The sequence below is a fragment of the Melospiza melodia genome, chromosome Z (genome assembly GCF_035770615.1).
Source record: "Melospiza melodia melodia isolate bMelMel2 chromosome Z, bMelMel2.pri, whole genome shotgun sequence".
In the NCBI taxonomy this organism is placed as follows: domain Eukaryota; kingdom Metazoa; phylum Chordata; class Aves; order Passeriformes; family Passerellidae; genus Melospiza; species Melospiza melodia.
Window position 1 is genome coordinate 55,264,414 of NC_086226.1, and position 22,862 is coordinate 55,287,275.

The 22,862-nt window shown below is 35.9% G+C and overlaps 1 protein-coding gene across 4 annotated transcripts in view; it reads right to left on the minus strand.

Annotated features, from left to right (window-relative positions):
• Positions 1-1,019: 1,019 nt before the first annotated feature.
• TUT7 (terminal uridylyl transferase 7) overlaps positions 1,020-22,862 on the minus strand; it is a 74,208-nt gene continuing 52,365 nt past the window's right edge. For 3 of the 4 annotated variants that reach the window (XM_063181220.1, XM_063181219.1, XM_063181218.1), the window contains exons 8-29: positions 22,643-22,712; positions 21,664-21,790; positions 20,829-20,948; positions 18,739-18,870; positions 17,811-17,991; positions 16,328-17,463; positions 16,052-16,202; positions 15,280-15,366; positions 14,313-14,413; positions 13,743-13,800; positions 12,930-13,033; positions 11,829-11,918; positions 11,626-11,739; positions 11,440-11,517; positions 10,037-10,214; positions 9,462-9,509; positions 9,253-9,344; positions 8,663-8,778; positions 5,760-6,097; positions 3,930-4,006; positions 3,698-3,761; positions 1,020-2,050 (exon numbers count right to left, since the gene is read on the minus strand). In XM_063181220.1, coding sequence (XP_063037290.1) covers positions 1,983-2,050; positions 3,698-3,761; positions 3,930-4,006; positions 5,760-6,097; positions 8,663-8,778; positions 9,253-9,344; positions 9,462-9,509; positions 10,037-10,214; positions 11,440-11,517; positions 11,626-11,739; positions 11,829-11,918; positions 12,930-13,033; positions 13,743-13,800; positions 14,313-14,413; positions 15,280-15,366; positions 16,052-16,202; positions 16,328-17,463; positions 17,811-17,991; positions 18,739-18,870; positions 20,829-20,948; positions 21,664-21,790; positions 22,643-22,712 — 3,530 coding nt within the window. In that variant the 3' untranslated portion in view covers positions 1,020-1,982. The remainder of the gene's footprint in view (positions 2,051-3,697; positions 3,762-3,929; positions 4,007-5,759; positions 6,098-8,662; positions 8,779-9,252; positions 9,345-9,461; positions 9,510-10,036; positions 10,215-11,439; positions 11,518-11,625; positions 11,740-11,828; positions 11,919-12,929; positions 13,034-13,742; positions 13,801-14,312; positions 14,414-15,279; positions 15,367-16,051; positions 16,203-16,327; positions 17,464-17,810; positions 17,992-18,738; positions 18,871-20,828; positions 20,949-21,663; positions 21,791-22,642; positions 22,713-22,862) is intronic. The other variant, XM_063181221.1, reaches the window with a different exon arrangement.

A 22,862-nucleotide genomic window follows, 5' to 3' on the forward strand; every position in this document is an offset into this window, starting at 1 on the left:
CTCAGGATGCCTCCAATCATCAATCCTTAGTCCCTTGCCTGCTGAATATATGTCCACATGGAACACTGAACAAGGGCTAGAAAAATTGCCTTCTCCCAGATAGGATAAATGCAAAAATCAGTTTTAAAATCTAACTATTTCAAGTTAGATTTCAAGAAATATTGTTAAGTTATCAGTATGGAAGAAAAAGCCAACAACTTTCCATGCTAGAAAACTCCCATTCTAAGCAGCTATTTCAAGCCCTGGAAGCTTTAAGTAAAATTTTAACAGATGGGGAAGCAGTTTTAAATATAGCTAGGAAACAAACCTCACCAGAACAATTACATTAGGGAAAATGTATGTGTGTGATCTCATAGTTAAACAGCTAAATAACATTGAGTTACCTGTTTAAGACAGTTAACTGTGTTGCAAACCTGAAAAGCCTTCATATTTCCAAATTTCTCAGCACTGATAACCTACTGTTCACAGCATAAAACATATTCCAGCTCTTGAAAAAAAAAGCTTTTTTTTTCACCAAAAGCATTTGAAATTCCTGTGAAATATGATGACAGCACCTTTTTCCAATAAAAAAGGCAGCATAAATAAACAACTGCCTGTCCCTCCATATCATTAAGAATGACGGAGTATGCACCTGGTTCAGAAAAGTTTATACACTTCAATTCCACCAGCAAAATTGGATGTAACTCTGTTAAAACTACATAAAGCACAAAGGTAATAGGCTTGAAAATGTGTTTAGGAAAGAACACAGAAGAAATTATTTATGAAAGCAACACATCTGAAGTTCATGGAGAGCTGGCTTCAGATGGGTGAAAACCAGAACAAGACTTAGGATAGTAGTCCCCTAAGAGCCCTTTGGCAATTCTAGCTTTCAGCTTCCATAAAAATAGGTAGGGAAAAAAATTGAACATGATGGTTCTAAATCCTGATAATTATAGTAAATAACATTAATTCTACATTTCTACATGTCAGGAATATCGAAAACTACAACCTGTGGAAAAAAAAGAGAAACTTAAGTCTGATTTTCACTTTATTCACTTTAGTTTTAAATTTATTTCAGATTCATAAATTAACAGTGGTTTCAATTTTAACACATAACTATTTCTCTTCTGAGCAAGGTAAGATGGTGCGTTACCACCTATGGAAGGATTTCAAGTAAAACTCAAGTTCGTACTACTAATGAATGTAAATTCTTGACTGGTACAAGGATCCTCTTCATATTCTATGAAAATGGACACGTATTTTTCCTCAGTTGCCAAATATAATACCTATATTTCTTAAAGCATTTTTGTCTGTATCCCCAAGGCCTTGAAAAAGATTCTTAGCAGCAACAAAACAGGACTGACCTGTAACCTAATCTTTCTTTCTTGAACACGAGCACAGCAGCAAATACACTCCCATAAAATCACAGAACAGAAAACAACCTTACAAAATCTCAGTGGCACTGCTTGTCCAGAGATTGTTTAACATATGATGACTAGTGTCTATCTTTTTAGTTCTCTGGAGAAATAAACAAGAATATAGCAGTCTACAAACATCTCAAACACTTACACAAGGATTCAGTAAACAATCAACATTAATAAATATCGTTTGCTCCTTCAAAAGATTCATTTTTGAAGAAAATATAATTTATTTGGCTAGCACATAGTTTTAGTGCAGTTTAAATGGTCAGGTGGAACAATAAAACCCTGAAAATAGTTCATTTTTAGTACTTGCCCTTTTCTAAATGCATTACCTAGTAAACAAATACAAAACATCATGGCTTTCTATTAAAATGCTCAAACAATCTATTATAAAGAGTAGGGGTCTGTATTAAAATCCACAGTTGCTTGTACTAGCAATCTAAAAGAAAACACCCATATTTCATTGAACTTAAGCTGAAGGTTGTCTATGCTGCTGTCCTGTGAATTCAGAGGCTTTAGCCAAAGACATTTCTTTTAAGTGAATGATGGGCCTGTGTTGCAATTTATCAGTGCTTAATTCCCTCATGATTCTTGCTGGGTCCTCTTCTGTGAGGCTTTTCCCTGAGTCATGTATTTATTGGAAAGGCTGCCTAAATTGGGAGGAAAAAAGCACAATGCTTTAAAGGTATTATTTGTTGGTTTTTAAAAAACAAAACCAAACAAAAACAAAACAAACAAAAAAACCCCAAAAAACCCAGAAAGACATAAATGAACTGAAACAAAAAGACAGGAGAAAATTACTGTCAAGTCAAACTACAATGAAAGGAAACACAGTTCAACTTAATATTATTACCCGATAAAGGACAGTAGGAAACAATCAGATACAAAATTGATAACTAGCATTTTCTTGAACTAAACACCTAATGACAAACCACTTTGGGTTACAAAATCCCCAAACTAAATTTGAAAACGCCTTCCAGCAAAGACAAAAAAATGTGTCTTCCCAACAAAATTGATAATTTAATTTGAGATACTTAATTGCAGTCAAGTCTTCACAAACTTCAGAAAACTAATTAGGTCCCCCTCCAACTGCAGAGAAATTAGTGTATATAATACATACACATGGTGCTGAAGGTTTGCAGAGTTGTAGTAGAAATTGTAATTAAAACAAAAGCAGCCGTTCTTAAAATCTTCATTGTACTTGCTAATTAGTATGTGAAATTGCAGTGAGGAAGTTGTTAATCACGCATTTAAAGCAAAAGATTTCTGATTCAGAAAGAGTACATAAAGGCCTTTATAATACAATCTCACTGCTACTTCTAAATGTAACTTTTTACTTGTTTGCATTTTAGCAAACAAGGATGTGGTTTGATAATCTCTAAGTTAGTTTATCATGTATAATTCTAGACAATTACTGCAAGAAATCCTCACAGGAAAGCATTCCAAGTTTTGTCTCTGAAACATCAGAGAATCTACCCCATGTAAGCTGAAACAGGAGAGATTGATACAACTCCACCATACTCTGCTGCAAAATAAATCCACCAGAGTCAGTGATATAAAGGCACAGAATTGTTATGCCCAAGTTTTGCTTCAAATACAAAACTCAAAATTTGTACACTTCTCCAGATTAAAAAATTAGGTGGCTTCAGCCTGTTCAAGCTGCCACTGTGTTCAGCAAATTAGCTCGAGTTTCTATGACGACTGATGAAGAATCATACAATTACAGAACGATTTGGGTTCAAGGTCATTTAGTCCAACTCTCCCGCTGTGGGCAGGGATGTCTTCAACTACATCAAGTTGCTCAGAGCCCCATGCAACCTGACCTTGGATGTTTTCAGGGGTGAAGCATTCACCACCTCTCTCAGCAATCTGTTCCTGTGTTTCACCATCCTTGTAAAAAACTTTTTTCTTTAGTCTAAAGTAAATTGACCCTCTTTCTGTTTTAAAACATTACCCCTTACTATCCCCTGCTAAAAAGTTTCTTCCCACCTTTCTTAAAGGCCCCTTTTTATAACTGAAAGGCCACAATAGCCTTTCCTTGAAGCCTTCTTTTCTCTAGGCTGAACAACCTCAACCCTCTCAGCCTCTCCATAGAAGTGCTCCATCCCTCTAATCATCTTGGTGACTCTCTTCTGAACTGGCTCCAACAGGTCCATATCCTTCCTGTGCTAGGACCCCAGAGCTGGATGCAGGTTCCAGGTGGGCTCTCAGCAGAGCAGAGCGGCAGAATCCCCTCCCATACTCTGCTGGCCAGGCCTTTACACATAGGTTCTGAATTGAAATGAAGATATACAAACCTGACTGGGGACTCAAAAATACTTTTCCTTTTTGTTTCTTTTTTTCTTCATGCATAAGCACTCCCTATAAAAACATACACGTATCAATAAACCAACAAAACTGAAGTATTTGATTTCACAACATAGAAGTTTCTCCTTGAAAGCTTAGGTAAAGCTTCTCTTAATTACTTTATATAGGCTTTAAAACATATAAAACGTAAAAGATGAAACCAAAGTGGCACTTGGTGTTTACCTGATTTAATCTACCAGCATGTTTGACAGCAGTGGGTAAAGAAGGGGACCCGCACAACACTTCTGACTTTGAGCCATCTGAAAAAATCATAAGAAGGAGTTGCTAATTGGAAACTAGTTTCCATTACACTTATCATAAAACAGAAAACCACCAAAATATTTTCTATCTAGAATCAGAAAATGTAGACTGTGGGACATTGTTATTTTCCTCAACTTTATAACATGGAAAACTCACATAATGTGGAGACATACATTTAAGCTAGGAACCTACAATAAATTAATCTTCGTATCCTCCTCCAGAATCAGCAGAAGATGGGGAACTTAGAATGAGTGAAGGTAAGGTGGTAAGCGAAGTGTCCATAGTCTCACAAAATGCAGCAATGCAAAGAGTGAATCCATTTGTTTGTAGTACTTTATTCAACTAGGAAGAATTCTTGAAGCACTAAGCAAGCAATAAAAGACAAAGCCCAACCTACAGCAATTCTTTCAAATTGAAACATATTGATTCCCAAAATACAAATCATAGATAAAAACACCTATTGCAGAATGTACTATTTTAGACATATATACTGTACAGCCTAATAATATTTCTCCTGTGATGAATGCTAAATATGATTGACTATGAAACAGTCAGGCATATTCCCCTCCACCTTAAGAGACTCAGTATCACAGCAAACAGAATGGCTGAAAGAGAAGTTTAGTGAGACAAGGTCAAAGATGAACAAACTCAAAAGTTAAATTTAGACTTGACATAAACCTTCAAAAGGTCAGAAGCTGAATGAAGCATGGTTTCAATTTTTAATCAGCTCTTCTGTCCCTCCAGTACTTCTAGTAGTCTATCAAAGTAAGCATACTTCTTAATATATTGACAATTTTAAATATACTTGGACCATTTTCCTCCCTCTTCCAGTATTTTAACACAATCCTATGCTCTTTTCCACTAAATGCATCTGACTATGAAGAGTTTCCTGATCTAAGGCAGACAAGATATTTCTGGAAGTAGAGAAAAGCTGGTTTGAAAAATATGTTTATATAAAAGACTCCAATCTGTTCCTTTAAGAGGTCAAGTTATGACTAATTTATAAAACAATTTTTTTCCAGCCTGAACTTAAGTGCACCCAGGTTTACCTACAGGGAAACAGTGATACTCTGCTTCTTTAGAAGCTAATACAAATACCATCTACTGTCTTAAGTCTCAGTTTTATCTTAGAAAGGTATTCCTTCACAACACAAATGATGAGTGATCAATCATATTTGAAAGATGACTTAGATGATTATATACTTTTGCTTAGCAGTGTTTCATTCAGGTCTGTCAGTCAGGATCTATAAGACGAATTTCTGTATCCCTTCAACTGCTGAATCAAAAACATTATTTTATTTTATTCGCAAAACTCAATCTGAGCAAATCTGTACACTTTTCATATTGACTTCAGGGTTGTATAGAATCATTCTGGTTTAGGTAATGTGAAGAGCTGTAACACTAGCTTCTGTTGCAATTACGGTGAACTGGAAGAGAAGCTTCCAGTAATTTGAAATGTTGGCATACTCATATATTGTGATAACAATGAAAGCAATTTCAATATATTTGATAGTCATACCCTTTTTATTACAACTATCTTATCTGCTAAGAGAGACCACGCCAAATCTCCCAGGATACAGCACATTTCTGAAAGGAAGGTGAGGATGAAGGAAAAATAGTTAAATGTGACTACATTAAAAAAACCCCCCCATTTACATGATGCAAAAACCTTACCAGTTAGTCAACCATGTTAAAAATACAAAAAAACCCCTTAAGTGCTATTTAAACTACTCAGCTTTATCAGTTTCATACCTGCAACTCCTTTATACTGTGGGCATTCCTTTTTAATATGACCCTCTCTTCCACAGATAAAACAACGTTTTTCTCTTATGTCTCTGTCTTCTGGGCGCTTCCATTTCTCTGCTGATTGCCTGGGAGTCTTCTCTCTCCCAGTTTCCACTATTACCCTTGCTCGTTTTCTCTTCTGAGGTGTACATAGGTGCAACTTTCCCTCCTTGATTAAGTTCTCCTTTTCTGTTGGTTTATTCTGCATTTCTTTGTCCTCTTTGCTTTCTTTCTCCTTGATTTCTCCATATCTTTGCGTACCTTCATAATCACGACGCCGTCTTAGTCTGCAGGAGCAGAAAATTCTGCAAAATTCAGATTTCTTACATTCACACACAGACTCAATTAAAAAAAACAAACAGAAAACGCATGTGCTGTCCTTAGACAAAATAATTCTTCAGTGGGACCAATAAAGTGAATTGCCATACTTTGACTCTTCCACCAAACAGTGCTGCTCTTCATCACTCATGATGTTACATGTATTTAATAATTTAAATTTACAATTAGATGATAATACAGTTCTAAATACTAATAATGGTAACTCAAAAAATATAAAAACAACTGAAAATCTGTCTGCTCCAGTTGCATACAATGGAAGAGAAGAAACACCAAGCAAAATGCTAAAGAAGTACAAAAACATAGGGCTACAGTTCTGGGTTTTTTCTATTTGTATGACTCAACCAGAACTCAGTTCTTTCCTTCTGAAACTGCATACTTACTCTAAATGTCTCTTCAGTTGAGAGAAGCTTCTAAGATTCTATGTGACCTGAAGGTCTAGTAGTGAGGAAACACTACCGCTATCAGACTTGTTTCATCTAACAAGGTCATACATGACTAGAAAAGGAGACAGGAGTGAAATCTCCAAATCTCAGGGTGATACCAGGCTCCTTTGGCAAGCTGGATGTATTGCTAATGGCCAGAAACTTGGCAAATACTTCACAAAACTGAACAAAAGGCAAAAGAATGGCACGAGCTTCAAGGTGCGCATCTTTTTTCTTAAAAAAAGGCATAAAAGGAAGGCCTGGGGAGCTATAGGTTGGTCATTCTCACCTCTGCCTGGTAGGATCATGGAGCAGATCCTCCTGTAAACTATGCTAGGGCACGGGGAAAACAGAGACACAATTGGTGACAGCCAACATGCTTTTGCTAAGAGCAAATTATGCCTTCACAAATCTGGTGGCTTTCTATAAATAAGGGTTACAGACATGGTGGGTAAAGAAAGTGACTGATAACATGTACCTGGACTTCTGCAAAGCATTTGACACTGTCTTACACAAAATCCTTGTCTATAAAATGGAAAGATGGATTTGATAGGTGGACGACTCAGTGGATATGTAATTGGCTGGACAGTTTCACTTCAAGCATTGTGGTCAATCTCTTGATGTCTGTGTCAACACTAGTGATGACTGGTGCTCTTCAGGGGTCTGTATTGTGACCAATATTATTTAACATCTTTGTTAGGGACACAGGCAAATGGATTTAAATGCACACTCAGCAAGTTCTTGGATTATTAAGATTAGCTTTAAACAGATACAGAAAAGCACTGTTTTACAGATCAGTCAGAGCACTTAGAGAACTAGTTGCCATAGAAGACTGCTAAGGACACCAAGACAATCAGGCTCAGGAAAAAAAACCCAACCAAAACTAAAAGGACAAAATCATAAACAAGTCCAATCCACAATTGAGCATTAGCAGAGCAGGGCAGGTATGTGCTCTAACATCTCTTATACAGCAACTCCAGATGCTGAGGGAATGCATCAGAAGAGACTACAGAAAACAACTAGTTTTCCTTTCATAGACAGCACTCCCTTTTGCAATAAATGGCTGAACTGAGGATTCAAATGTATCAGTGGTTTTAGCTCACAGGGCATTTCTGTTCTTAGATGCACAATCCCATTTACTTTTCCTCAAATGTTGTATAGAATGTAGCTGAGTATGTGCAATGAACTGGTGTTTCACTTCAGAATGCAAGATTAAAAATCCATAGATCCAAAACAGCAGTTTTTCACAAGTAATTCACAAGTCTCTAATGTGTGGTGGAACAGCCGCTTCAACCAACATGATGTTAGTAGCTTTTTTTTTAAACTTAGTTACAGGAAAGTGTAAATGATTTCTAATGACAGCATTTAACATAAATAGATTCTAAACAATGGTTAGATTTTTCCATCCACCTTAAAAGTGAGCATAAAGGTTTTTAAGATTTCACTGTTTTTTAGACATGAAGTATTTAAAGAGCTTTCTAGTAACTAAAATAAAATAAAATAAATAAATAAAATAAACTAAAAAATTAAAGGATGAGTTTTAGGTTTAGGCATTTCATAAGAGGAAGAACTGCAAAAGCAACGTAGCCATTCATCTGTTGCCAGAAGTTGAATATTGGACTTGGCTACTCAGGGACAGGAAGTATTCTCTTGGATGCAAAACAGGACATTGTTCTTATACACGTGTGCTTATGAAAAGTAATGCTGTGACATTCTTGCCTTGCTTTTGATAGGAATTGCATGATTCTGTGAATTTGACAAACTCATGCCTTGCTAGGAGCAGCAAAATTCAGGTAGTAGAAGCTATTAAATAAATAAAAATACAGAATATATCCATGTGTACTTTTTACAGCAGACAGTTACTCAGCTCTACAGAATATTTAGATTCTCTGTGACTGCTCCTTTCCTATATAACAAAATGGAGAGTCGGTATTGATACTTTAACAGTTCTGCAGCAACACTATCCACTACTGCCAAAAGAGATACTGAGATATTCAGGTTATGAAATAATCTGCAACAGGTACACGTTTTGTTTAGCATTACTATCCTAATCTTTCCTAAACAAACCTAAGGAAAAAAGTTACACACAGATGCCAATGCTATACTCACTGTCGTCTCAGGGGACAATCTTTCATGAAATGGCCAATTTTACCACAAGTTCTGCAGCATCTATCATTTGGTGCCAATTCTCCTTCTGTTAGAACCTCAGGATCAAAAAAGTACTCCTGTAGAAGAAATCATATATTTAAAATGAAAATCCAAACACCAGGAAACCAAGACGGATACAAAAGTGTTAAAACAGCAGTAAGAGTTAAAGAAAGGAATACTCTTGGGGTCTGTAGTTGAACCCTGAAAGATCTAATGAATTAACTGGCCACTGATCTCTTTGACAGGCAGCCTACTCACCACCAGGTCTGCACACTATTATAAAACCGCAGTTTTAAGAAATGCTAAGGTGGTTTTCATTTGGATTAAAATACGTAAATCTGTACAATGAAACTCTGACTTGACTAGTATTCTGCATACCAAAATATTTTACATGCAAGTAACATCAAAACAGTACTCAGTGGTAACTCCCATGATATTTAGAGTAGTGTGGAAATTTAAGAGAAAGAGTTTACAGTGATGTAGCCATAGTCCTGCAAACGCTAAGTTATATGCCAAAGAGCTCACACATACTCCTCTTAGAAGTAACTCACCATTTTTGATGGGTATTCTTTAGGAAATATTTTTATAGGGGTACCAAATACCCTTCTGCCATTGATAAAAGCCTTCATTATAAAATTTGTCACTGTGGAAGAAAAAAAACCCAAACCAAAATAATCATTTAAATATCAAACTAGAATGTAAAATAATATTGAAGACAAGATCTTCACTTTGTAATTGAAATTGTTAACAGAGGACATACTTTTTCTTGACAATCCAGCTCCAAGATTGTGGTTCAAATCAAAGGGATCTGTAGAAAATAACATGATAGGCATTCCTCAATGTGCAGACAAAAGAGTAGAAATCTTTGCATGAAAATGAAATGGGCCAGAAAACAGGTTACAGATTATTTCTAAAATATCTAACTGCATTTTCTCTGTCAGAGAGCATAGTGATAATAAGCAGCGATAATAAACAGTAATCATACAGAGTTGAATCATTTAATATGGGCTCAGCTAAACCTAGTATTTTTGAGAACATCTCAATTGAATTACACCTAGTTTCTTGGCCAAAGGATTTTGTTGAATCTATTTTTCTGCCATTTACTTAATAATGAAAACTGTGAAGCTTGTTTGCAACTTCTTTTCAGTAGCCAAAAACCCCTTAAGAATAATGCTTAGCACTACTGAAACTCAGTGGCAATTCTGAGATGCTTTCAAAACATGGGCATTAAAAAATTTATAATCTAATAATAGAAAAATAAATAAGCCTTGTGAAAAAAGCAGAATTTTCACGTTAAAGAAGTTCTGTATATTCCTGTATTTTATATGGTTTTACCTTCAATTACAATATATTTGGAGGTCCACTGCTTCTTGAAAGTTGTAAGCAGATTTTTTCTCCTGATGCAGATGACATGCTCTTTGAAATCAAATTCTTCTGTGTAGAATCGGAGAAGTCCCAGCCACAGTTGCCCAGCAGATTCAGTGTTTTTCCCATAGTCTGGCCAAACAACTGACTAAAAATGACAAAAATATTGTTACATTCAGTACTTACATTAAGCATTTTCATGATTTTCATTATGAATTTTCAACATTTATTTTATACAGAAACACAATGGAGTTACACTAGAATACTTCTTTTCATGACTTTTATTCATAATCCAATATTGATTTTAAACAGAATATTTTTTAGTCTATTAGTAACCAAAGTGGACAATTAACAGAACTTTTGGTGCTAGGCTTTGCCTCTTAAGAAAAGAATTTATCAATTCACTTTATGAGTCTGTATAAAACAAAATTATTCAAGGGAATTAACCAGATATGACCAGATATACAGGTGGTAGCAGTTATCTTCATCCAAAGAAACAAAGAACAATTAATGATCCTTAAGAGCTTAAAATAATTTTGTGATCTATTTTTTCAGATTTTGGAGGTTTTTTTTTCAGAGATGAATTACGACCGACCATACTCCTAAAGCTTTACGACACAGGAATAGGATTTTCAAAACAGGAGCTACTCCACTTCCATTCCTGCATTTGTTCTGGATAGAATTGATTTTTTTCTCAGTAGCTGGTATAGTCTGTGTTGTGTATTTAGCATAAGAATAATGCTGATAACACTGATAACACACTAATATTTATTTGCAGCTCAGTAGTACCTACCCTAATGTCATGGACTTTCCTGTTTCCCATGCTCTGCCAGCCAGCAGGAGCACAAGAAGCCAGGAGGAAGCACCACCAGGGCAGCTGACCCAAAGTGGCCAAAGGGATGTTCCATGCCATGTACAGGAACTCAGGGGGAGTAGCCAGGAGGTACTTACTGCTGCTGAGGGATGGGCTGGGCATCAGTCAGCAGCTGCTGAGCACTTGTGTTGGGGATCTCTGATTTCTCTTGGGTTTTAGTCCACTCCCTCTCTTTTAATTACTACCATTATTACTACTACTACTGTTATTATTAACATCATTTTAACAATTAAGAGTATGAGGACTATTATTTTATTTTGTTTCAATTAATAACGTGTCTTTATTTCAACCCACAAATTTTACTTTTTTTCTCTTTTAATTAGCTTTCCCACCAGGGAGGGGTCTGGGGGAATGGGAGAGTGGCTGTGTGGTGCTTAATTGCCAGCTGGGGTTAAACCACAATATTCAAACTCTATATTAGGGAAGACTGTCTTTAAAAGGAATTTCTATTCATTTGCCAAGCTACAGACAACATTTCCAATTGGCCTGATTTACTCACCAACTCCTCTAGCTTATCAAAGAAATATACATTCCAGCCATCAACCAAAATTTCAGGCTTTTTTGGTTCTTTGTAGATCTGAAAGAGTAGTATTAAAACTCATTAGAAGAGCCTTTCACATTCAGCACTGACATTCTTCTGATCAATACCATGTCCAGTTACTAATTTCTTTACAATATACTGTACCTCTTGAAGAACAGGGATGACTGGTGGATTTCTCTGTTGAAGGAAATAAAGCACCATAAGAGTATATGCGTAAGATGACAGGCTACCTCGAGATGCATCTCCAATGTCACATATCTAGAAAAAGAATCGTGATTTGTATCTTTCATAGTGATCATCCCTTGCTGAAGGAACTACTGCTTCCAGAATGCCTGAAACATACTTACCTTTGTAAAGACTTTCATTGTGTAACACAGGTATTTTACTCTAGGATCAATAGCTGCGTATGATGACAGAAGTCTGGTGTTATGCAAGGCCTACAAAAATAAGCAAGTCATGTAGAAAATAAAGAAGCTCTGAAGTTATGAAGAAAATAAGCTGAAAACATGAAAAAGAAAAACTCTAAGGTGCATCATCAACTAATACATATGTGAAGCCCTGTGTAGGAATATATATTGAGAAAGGAAGCACTCAACAATGAGGTTATCACCCGGTCTTTTAAAAGCCTATCAACTTCCTTGATCTGTACGGAAGTGGTACAAAGTAGCATTCACAGAATAAGACTTCAAAACAAGAAGCATTAATCTCCTACTACAGTTTCAAAATATTTGGTAGAAGGTAACTACTTGAACCCAGAGATTTCAGTCCAGATGTGTGAGAGCTACCAACAGACACATATGAAAGCATAACTTCAAGGAGAACACTTTCACACTTAGTGGTTGTCCTCCTCAAGACTCCCTCTGAGCTCATAAAAAAACTGTCAGAAAGGCTAAAATTTGTCTCTACGGCTTAACTTTCCTTTGCTGTTTCAAGGAACAGGGTTTTGAAAATTAGAGACATTGAAATAAACTAAATCTGTTTTTAAAAAGTTTGGCCAAGAACACATGGATTGGTTTTGTTTGTGGTTTGGTTTTGTTTTTTTTTTTTTTTAACTTTCTAATATGTTACAGTTCAGGCAAGCTGGGTTCAAATTACTCTTTCAGTTCTCAAGGCTAAGCAAGAGCTATGATGCTAAGAAGAGTCTAAAAAATCTTAAGTTAGTTTATTTTGACTCTCATTTGAGAAAGACTTAAAATACTTAAACCACTGTTTCTTACTATTACTAATAGATTTTCTCAGGAAGGACAACTCTGAAATGACAACTGTGCAGCTGACTCACTCATAGTCAAACAAACAAAACCAAAAATGTTTCTTTGAAACATCAAACTGCAACAGGTAATTGGAAACAGCTGCTTTTTGAAACTCAATCAAATAATCACTTCAGTCTCAAGAAACAGATTCTCAGTTTTTTGTTACACAACATAAAATAAAAAAGGAGGTAACCTTACCAGAGTATTATATAAACTGATGTCTACTTCAAGACCACTTCTGACATGGAAAAATTTGACAATTGGGACTTTAGCAGTTGTTATAGGCAAGACATTTCTTAAACCTAGGATGAAATGTTTTATTACTGAATGGCTACAATACAGTCTTACACAGTATCACTTAACTTCCAACTGTAGCCAAAAGGCTACAAAAGAAAATCTTAGTTGACACCAAATTTGTATTTCAGTTACATTTTAACACTGATTTCAGAAATTTATCAAATATCATCAATCTGATAAACATAGTTTGTATAAATTTATGTTTAGCCCCCTCAAAAAATAAATAGCAGTCTAAATAAGAGTGTAGAATTTGTTTATAGAAAAATAAGCTTAAGACATAAATGACAGTTCATTTCAACTCATTGGAGATACACCAAAACAAGCACTATAAAATTCATGATTTCTTGTAGAAAAAAACAAGATTCACACTGCAGACTTGTATCAGAATATCTTTTACTATCAACTTCACAGACAAGTACATAATTATTAAACTGAAGCCTCAAGTCTTAAATCATTATTTTTATGCGTGTAAGTTATAAACATACTATCTGTCCAGATCAGATGTGGTCCAATAACAAAATAACCTTGAATACCTATATACACAAACAAAAGTAAATCCAAATGTTCACAATATTCAACCTCACTCTTACTAACTAACTCTTTTATGTTATTTGTATCTTAATGATTTTCACCCACAGTGCCCCAGAATCCTGCCACTACAGCAAATGAAGTAACGAAACCATAATAACTTATTTTAATTTTCCAGAAAATTACCTGACTGCTTCTTGAGAACTTTTGCTAAATCTTCAATGATTCTGATGCAATCGAGTCCCTAAGACATTAAGAAAAAAAGCTGAAAGCTGTATCTGCTGCAAGTATTTCAGGCAACCTTTTATTATGTGCCCTTAAGCTTAAAGCTGTATAATCAAATGTTTCATGTTATACAGAATTATGCGAATACAAGAAATCGTTTCAAAATGGCATATGTAAAATCAACAGCTGATAATGTAATAATGGAAACTTTTCAAAAGCTGATATTCGGCATGATAGGAGACTGATATGCTCTTCCATTGTTTTGCATTCCAGTAGTTCATGCAATCAAGAATGTTACTTATCTGCACAAATAAAGCTAGAAATGCAGAATGTGGGAGAAAACTAGCTACTTCATTCTTATACTCCTCCCTAGGGCAACAGTAAACACCCCCAAAATAATCTGCCTCAGTGGTACCTCAGTATTTCCTTCTAATATTAAAACCTTCTATAAAATAATGAATTGGTTATGCTAAATACACAATATAAGAAAATTCTGCATTTATTTAACCACAAACCAAAATCTGAACCTACCTCAGCAGTTTCCAGACCATCTATTGTCATACAGATATCAAGATCACTTTGTTTGAAGCCAAAGCCATTTTTTGAGGAGCCAAACAAATCCAGCTTGGTTCCTGTAAGGCATGGGTTGTATTACAGCCATATATCAACAAAAATTATCAAATTATATATAACACAGAATCTCAAATTGTATGTAGCTGCAAACCACTGCATGTATTCTAATACAGGCAAGAAAACATTGTATTTCTGTAGTACATGAAAACTTTCTGATTAACATTGCTTATGAGAAAAGAATATCTACTATTATTGATTCAAATAAGCAGTCTGACAAATCCAGAAACAAGTTAGGCTTTCCAGTAATTAAATCATCAGCATGTAGGTTCTGACATCTGACTGAAAAATGTTTTGTACAGAGATTCTCAGGGAATGGGATATACCTGGCTCCAGCCAAAAAAAAATTTTTTTTTATTTTAAAAGACCATGAACTGAAGTTCAGGTGTTACAGGTAAGAACTCCAGAAAAAAACAAAGGAATAACAAATCAAATGCCTCGGTTCTGTGAACAGGCCAGATCTTGTGGCTATATTTTAAAATATTCCAAGGCCAGTAAGTTTCAGTAGGAAGTACTAAAATAACCTTGTTATTTGTAAGAGCAGTTACAAAAATAAGTTTTATTAATAGTTAAAATAACAAATGTAAAACTATTCCATTTCTGCTTTGATTGTTTCTTCCTTAACTTGCTGTTGTTTCTTCCTAGTAATGTGTGCTATATATGAATAAATGGAAAAAATTCAAATTTAAAAAAGCCTGAAAAGACTTAGAACAAAAATTAATGTAATGAAGCATTCCAATGCTAAGCAACAATATGGGTTAAATATTCAAAACTAAAATGTTTGTTGTATTGAAATTATGTTTTCTTGGAAAACACTCAAGTATGAACAATCAAAAATATAAATACAAAGATAAAATGGCCTAATTACCTGGGAAATCCTGTCTAATGAACATTTCCAAGCTTTGTCTTATATGCTCTCGAGCATGATCTTCTACTATATTTGGAGCAAAATCATCTTTAAAAAAAGAAGAACAAAAAAAAGACAACAATTTAGGCAACTACTTTTCACGAACAGCAAAGATTCAAGTGAAAATAGAGAGGGGTTTACAGTGGGGCAGGGGAAGGGAAAGAGAAAATTCACATGTGAAGGAAAGAAAGCAAGGATGAAGTAGAAGAGAAATACCTGCTCAAAGAAAAACATTAATTAGACAAATAATGCATTTTGTCTGGTCAGAAATGGCGAGAGAGAAAGGAGGAAAGTTGGGTCACTCTGAAAAGAACAAAAGTGGAGAAATGTTACAAAACTGTATTTTTTCACAATTTTTTCTAGAATACTGAAGTGTTTTTTTATGAAAACTACAAGTTAAGGAACAGTCAACATAATTCAAATCAGACAAATACAAAAGCATCAGTCAAAAACTCCACCCAAAATCAAATTCTCAGAAAATGTATTTTCCTGTATGAGTAATCTACCAACCAGTTGGAAGAAAAATCTAAACACTTTCTAGTTCTCTAGATAAAAACTACTCAGCAGCTCTTTAAGAGCCATTACCATTAAGCCAAATTGTAGAATTGTATCTAAGAGTTGGAGGCAATGTAGAAAATAAACTGTCAGCTTATAACACTACTAGTCTGTGGGCATTACGTTTTTTTTTTCAGATTCTTTTTCTATGGCACAATATTCAAAGGAAAAAACTTACAGTAACACTGGACACAAACTTCATCTAGAATAACTGAAAACTTGGGTGGCAGTGGTGGCAGTGGGTCAAGCTCAATTTTCTTGAAGTCCTCTGGACAATCATTCTTTAAATGACCTTCCCGTTTGCACAAGCTACATACTACTGTAGGAGACTGCATGAACAAGAAGAAAGATTAGTTTTAAAAACTATGGTACTTTAATAAATTGGAGCAACACTTTCATATATCTTCTAACAGAACACAAGCAATATGTTTATGCTCTGATACAGCTTGCTTACCTTGCCCTTTGTAAATGCTTGTTTACTGAATTCGTAAAAAAGTTCAGATTCTAAGCACTGCTCTACTGCTGTGGTCTCTTCAGAATGGCTTCCCTTCTCAGTATGATATTCTTGACTCAAATTGTTCCTCAGAGGTCCACCTACACTTTCTTTGAATTGTTTTTTTTCATATTTACTGGGGATGGAAAAATCATCTTCTGACACTGCATCATCATCTCCAGTATATGTGTTATCTAGTTCAGCTCCAGCTATAATGGTAACACTGCATTCTCTCTGGTTTAGAAGAGTTTGTGCTTCCTCTTCTTCCTCTTCATCATCTGAGTTAATAATTTGGGATATCTGACTCTGTGCTGAACATAGGAATTTTTGTGGGGATTCATCCAACTCATCAGTACCTTCAGTGCTACTATACTCATCAATGTCGATCTTATCATCTGTTATACCACTGCACTCCAAGCCAAATTCATCACTCTCTGTAAGTGCAGTGTGTTGAAAACCTTCTAAGTCTGAAATCCTACATGTATCTACTTCATGCTCATTCAACATAACAGGGAGTTCTCCACTGTCACTGTCTTCATCAATTCTCTGCTCAGCAGCCAAAATAGTACGCCATTGTCTTTTTTGTTGTTCATGTTCTTCCTCTTCCTCCTCTTCTTCATCTTCATTTTCACTCTCTGTCTCTTCACAACTAGGTTTAAAATCCTCATTATCTCCAGAAATAACTTCCTCAATTATGCAGTCTGAGTCTTCATGGGTAATTCCCAGATTACTTATATCATCAGCCAATTCTTCTTCTGTGAAACTTTCTGAGCCATCACACAGTTTTGAAGGACCAATTTTATGTTCCCTGGAAATAGGTGTATCCTCTGTTATGCTATCTTCTATTGTGGTTGTGTTTGTTCTACCAACCAAGTTTTGCAAGTCAGAATCTTCATGCTTTATAGCATCTTTTCCATAGTCCAGCATTTGAGATTTCTCTTCATCTGCATTTGAAGAGGGTATTTTGCTCCATTTTGCACTTTTTTTGTGAGGCAAGGCAAAATACTTGTAAGTTGCTCTCAGACAGTGAAGAACATACGCATACACTAGTTGGCTGTTCAAAGTTCTTGCCACATTCCTTTTGACTGAATATGGGTCTAGTAAAAAGAAGAAGCAAGCCACCAGTGAAAGAGTTAATTTCTTAAAAGAAGAATACACTTACATCCTTACACAGACTGAATTGCTAGTAACTCTTAAACATTGTGTAGAGACACAAGATCTACAAATTGTGCTGAAAACAATCTTTTAGTTCACTTAATTATTTCTGATAATGTTTAAAATAATACTCAATAGAAATATCAAATAGATGTTTTAAAAAAAATATTCTAACCAGTCCAATATTAAAAATTTCTAAGTTGTAACACTCAACATTAACAGCCAAGTCAGCACCTTATAAAAATTAAAGTTACAGTTCTTTGAAGTTTGTTGAGAGATATTTACATACCTTCCACAGCAATGCGCTTTTTAGGCCAGTCCTTTAATTCACGAGACACTGGTTCCTTGAGTCGAATGCTAATAACCAAATCAGCCATATTGAACTCCAAAGCATAGAAACGAAGCAGTTCAAGCCACAGCTGACCAATAGATGCTGAACACTGCTGACCTACATCAAACACTAAGGGAACCTGTTAATTACAGAAGAAAACTTTAAATAATATTTAGTACACAGGTGTTTAACTGTTTCACTGCTACGCTTCCTTTATGTCATCTGCAATCTACTGTGGCAGAATTTATCATTGGTTCTTGACTCCTGCAATTGCAATAAAAACTGCAATTAAAGAATTGGAAGACACAGTATAAAGCTTCAAAATGGAAGAGTGCAGCAATGGTAAAGAGTAGCATCAGCGATTAATAAAAATTGCATCTTTAAGTGTTTATGCCATAATTCATAGATTTCAAAGAAAGAAGCATATCTCATGTCACAGGACAGAATGGATTATACAGCCTATTTTTCAGCCAAGTCTAGGCTGAATTTTTAACTCTCACAACATGCAATCACATTGTGATACTGTTTCTTACAAAGTTATTATAAGAGGAATAATTTGTAAGAACAGTTCAAAGCAAAGACAAAATATTTTTCATATGCTTAATCTAATTCCAAGATAAAACTGCTCCAACTCTGTAAACTAGATTCTCCCAAATAGATTAAAATTCAAGGTCTTATCAAAGAGTTTGAAATTATATCTATTTTCCTGCCAGCTCCTTAGCACCAAGAGCTCAGCACAACAGACCTTGAAGCAAGCAGATACTCAATCTCTTAATTCAGCTCATGGTTTTGAAACATAAGCACAAAACTGAAATAGAGGGTTGTTCTTTTCTGAGAACAGCGGTGTCTGCTAGACTACTACAGAAACAAATTTAGAAGTTCAGACCTTGCCCTTTCTAGGGGAAGTTTCTTGTGGCAAATCAGATTCATCAGTGGGGTTATGCTCCCAAACCACAGCATCATTCTTGACTTCTCTCAGATGAAAATTAGTTAATTTGTTTAATGAGAATCCTCCAATCTAGAGGAAACAAAAAAAGAAACACAGAGCTAAACATCATGTGAACTTTAAATTTTAGTCCCCACACTGCCGTAGACCAAAGTTTAAAAACAGCTGCTCCACATCTAGAATATGCCCCAACCTTTTCCTCTCTTGTCCTAATACTTCTCTACAAAAACCTCCGAAGAGCTCAGTATGCTTGGAAGAGTGTGCTGGTGTCCACAACTCAGGAAATACAGACAGTGAGGCGGACTGAAAATTGGATGAATGGCAGATCCCAGAGGGTAGTAATCAGTGGCATGGGGTCTAAACATGGGCTTGTCATTAGGGGCGTCCTACAAAGGTCAACACTGGGCTCAGTGTTGTTTAATTTGTTCAGCAGTGACTGAAACAAAGAGACAGAGGCCTCCTCAGCAGGTCATGATCACACAAAGCTGGGAGCAGCGGCCAATACCCCAGAGTGCAGCCTTGACAGGGTGGAGAGATGGGCAAAGAACTGTCTGAAATCCAACCAAAGCAAAAGCAGGGTCCTGCACCTTGGGAGGAATAACCCCAGGAACCAGCACAGGCTGGGAGCTGAATTACTGGAAAGCAGCTCCGTGGAGAAGGACCTGAAGGTCCAGGTAGACAGCAAGCTGTCCGTGAGCCAGCAGTGTGTCCTGGTGGCCAGGAAGGGCAATGGTGTCCTGGGGTGCATTGGGAAGAGCAGTGCCAGCAGGGTGAGGGGGGTGATCCTGCCCCTCTACTCAGCCCTGGTGAGGCACATCTGTGTCCAGTTCTGGGCTCCTCAGGACAAGAGAGACATGGAGCTCCTGGAGTGGGTCCAACAAAGGGCTACAAAGATAATTAAACGACTGGAGCCCCTCACTTAGGAAAGGCTGAGGAAACTGGGTTTGTTCAGCCTTGAGAAGAGGTAACTGAGAGAGAACCTCATCAATGTCTGAGGGAAGGAAGGGTGTCAAGAAGATGGTTCCAGGTGGCGCTGAGGAGGACAAGAGGCAGGGGCAGAAACTGATGCAAGATGTTCCACCTGAGTATGAGGAAGAACTTGTGTCCATGTACTGTGTGGGTGACCAAACACTGGAACTGATTGGCCAGAAAATTCTGTGTCATGTAACCATTTCTTCGCACATTAGACAAGCATAAATATGTATCTTTATGTATAATTATATGGCCATATACAACAGGACATGTTTCTCATCCAGTTCAGAAAGTGCACGTGCTTTTGAATGAGTCAGGAATGTAGTAGATATAATTGCCAACTGAAAGGTTCTTGTAATTAGTTACAGGAAATGGAACATGTGTGCTGAACATAACAAGAGACTGTAAGTATAAAAATGGGTGCAATGAATATAATTGAATTGGAATTCAATTATTAGAATTGAATTATTGGAGTTGTATTACGGATGTCAATCCATAATCCAGAATTGGATTCATTATTATTCATTATAATACAACTCCTGACATCAAGATGCATTTTGGTTTCTAAACCAAAGAAATACATGCTGTAAACTCCTAATGTGATCCCTTCTGATGGTATCAGTGCACCAGTGTGTTCCCCAACCATGGTCTAATTTTTGGAGAATTAGATGGCAAATTCCAAGGTGTTGTTTTGGGATGTAGCTATGTGGATTGAGTTCTCAACAGTCTGGAGGAAAGGCTGAAAAAAACAAGGAAGTAAATTGTTGTAAAATGCATTATTCAATGCCCACCTCCCCTTCTTCACTGCCCACCTCCCCTTATTCACAGAAGGGGCAACAGAGCACTTAATCCAGTGACTAGGATTGTGAAATGCAAACTTACAGTCAGGCATAATAAAGTTAAGTGTAGTCATTGAAAGAGGATGAATTCACACTCTGAAAACCTGCAGAAATGGCTTGCTTATGGCTTGCTCAGAGGAGCATAAAACTGACAGATAATATACCACCACAGGGAACTGATCCTCCCATTTATACTATTCAGTGTATCTATACACATACCCATGATCCCAAATAGACTGGCAGAAAGGGCTCTTTCCTCTGTTGTAGAAAGAAAATAACCATTAAAGCGAACACATAAGGTGACAAGCCTCCCTCTTCAGGATGATCAATACAGCATAACTGTAAAAACAAATTGTACAGACATTAAAGCTTCAAGTGATACTATGAAAAATATTGTTTTAATTACTGTTCAGAAGTCAAATTGAATACTACAGAAACTCAGATATCTTTGAGCTCTTACCAATGCAATTTTTTCTCAAGGCCTGCATATTTACTGCAGTTATGGTACACCATGCTACCATAACATTTTCGGTGTAAGAGCCATAGGACACAGACTGGCAAAACAGACAACATAGACCACATTTGCAAAAAATGATAGCTCCTTCTGCATAGATACAGTAGTATTTCAATTTTTGATATTTTAATTGCAGACACATAAATTTCAAAAGTTATGTTAATTCTCAAAGTTGTTTTCATCCACAATAGAGACAAACAGTTTTTCTTTTTTTTCATGATGGATTAAGATTATGAGAAACTAGCAATTCCATCTCATATACATTCCTCTGACAAGTCTGGTAATGGAGCAGGATACTTACAGTGTGCATTCCACTGAATGAAGCTTAAAATTCCATTTTTGAAATTTACTGGAACATTATCACACAAAAATGTAGATTTTATAAATTATACTATTATTGATTTATAAAAACTTATGTCCTTATTTTAACTGTTTTCCAAGGGCTGTTTCAACAATCATTTTCTAAACCATAACTACAGGCACAATATCAAAGTTAATTCAATATTTATTCACAGATAAGGGAGTACAAATGACTCTCACCTTTGCCCAGTACCTGAAGGCAATCACTAAAGGTACGATAGTAGGTTCCAGCTTTCCAAGTGTAGCCAAATGGTTTGTTGTCAGACAAGCATTCTCATTCCCTGCACTCACTTTACAAATAAGGCCACTAAAATCCAAAAAGAAATGAAAGATCTTTAAGGTTTTGTAACACCCATAGGTCAGAAAACACCTCACAGAACAGTGTAGCAGAAGGCTGTAGGGAAAGACTTGACAGCCTCTCAAAGACAGCATCTCTGCATGAAAAGCAGCATGCAATACTAATTAGATTTATAATTAGGTTGAGAATATATTATTATAATTTTCTGTACAAGTGTTTTAAGATACAATTCAAATTTATGTATTTTTCTAATATTAATTTACTGAATTGAAAAAGTTACAGTATTCATTTCCTTCATGAAACAAAAATGTCTTCCCACACCACTCCCACCATCAAACAGTTTCTATGCTGTTTTCACACAACATAAAATATTTTTAAACACTGAAAAATCAAGGTAGCACCAAATAACTGGTAATATTTTTATTAGTAGCTGTTTATAGAATGTTTCATGAATCTTAATTGACATTCATCAAATGGGCAAAATAAAATATTTTTCACTTTTCTCAAAATACAAGCGAAGCTAAGCAAACTGTTCCTATCCTTACAGAAATCTATAATTTAATATGGTATCTACTCTACCTATAAGAAAGGAAAGTTTCTGCTTAAGCAATAATCCCAAATGGAAGGGTAAGGGTACATGCTGGAAGCCATAATGGTTGAAGGGGTTGGGAAATACACAGCTGAGGACAGAACAACCCTTACCCTCTTATTCTAGGCTAGGAATGACTTGCCCATGAGTGTTAGTTTGTGTTTCAAGATCCATGGAACTGTAATAATTTAGTACAGAAACGTCATTTATCAGGTGGTAATATAATTTACATTCCTATATACTATTAGAACACACAAAGTGACAACCGAGACCTTTGCTTTTCTCTGCACACCACCACTGGTACTCTAGCATGGAAATCTGCATCAACTTCCGTAAAAGATTCTAAATGGGAAAAAGAAAAAGAAGAAGCCACATTAAATATGATGTGATAAAAAATACGTTGAACTGGATGCAACTAGAGGAGTACAGGCAGAATTTCAGCTTCTAATATAATGACTAATGTTGAGAAAAATAAAGTACATGGGATAAGAA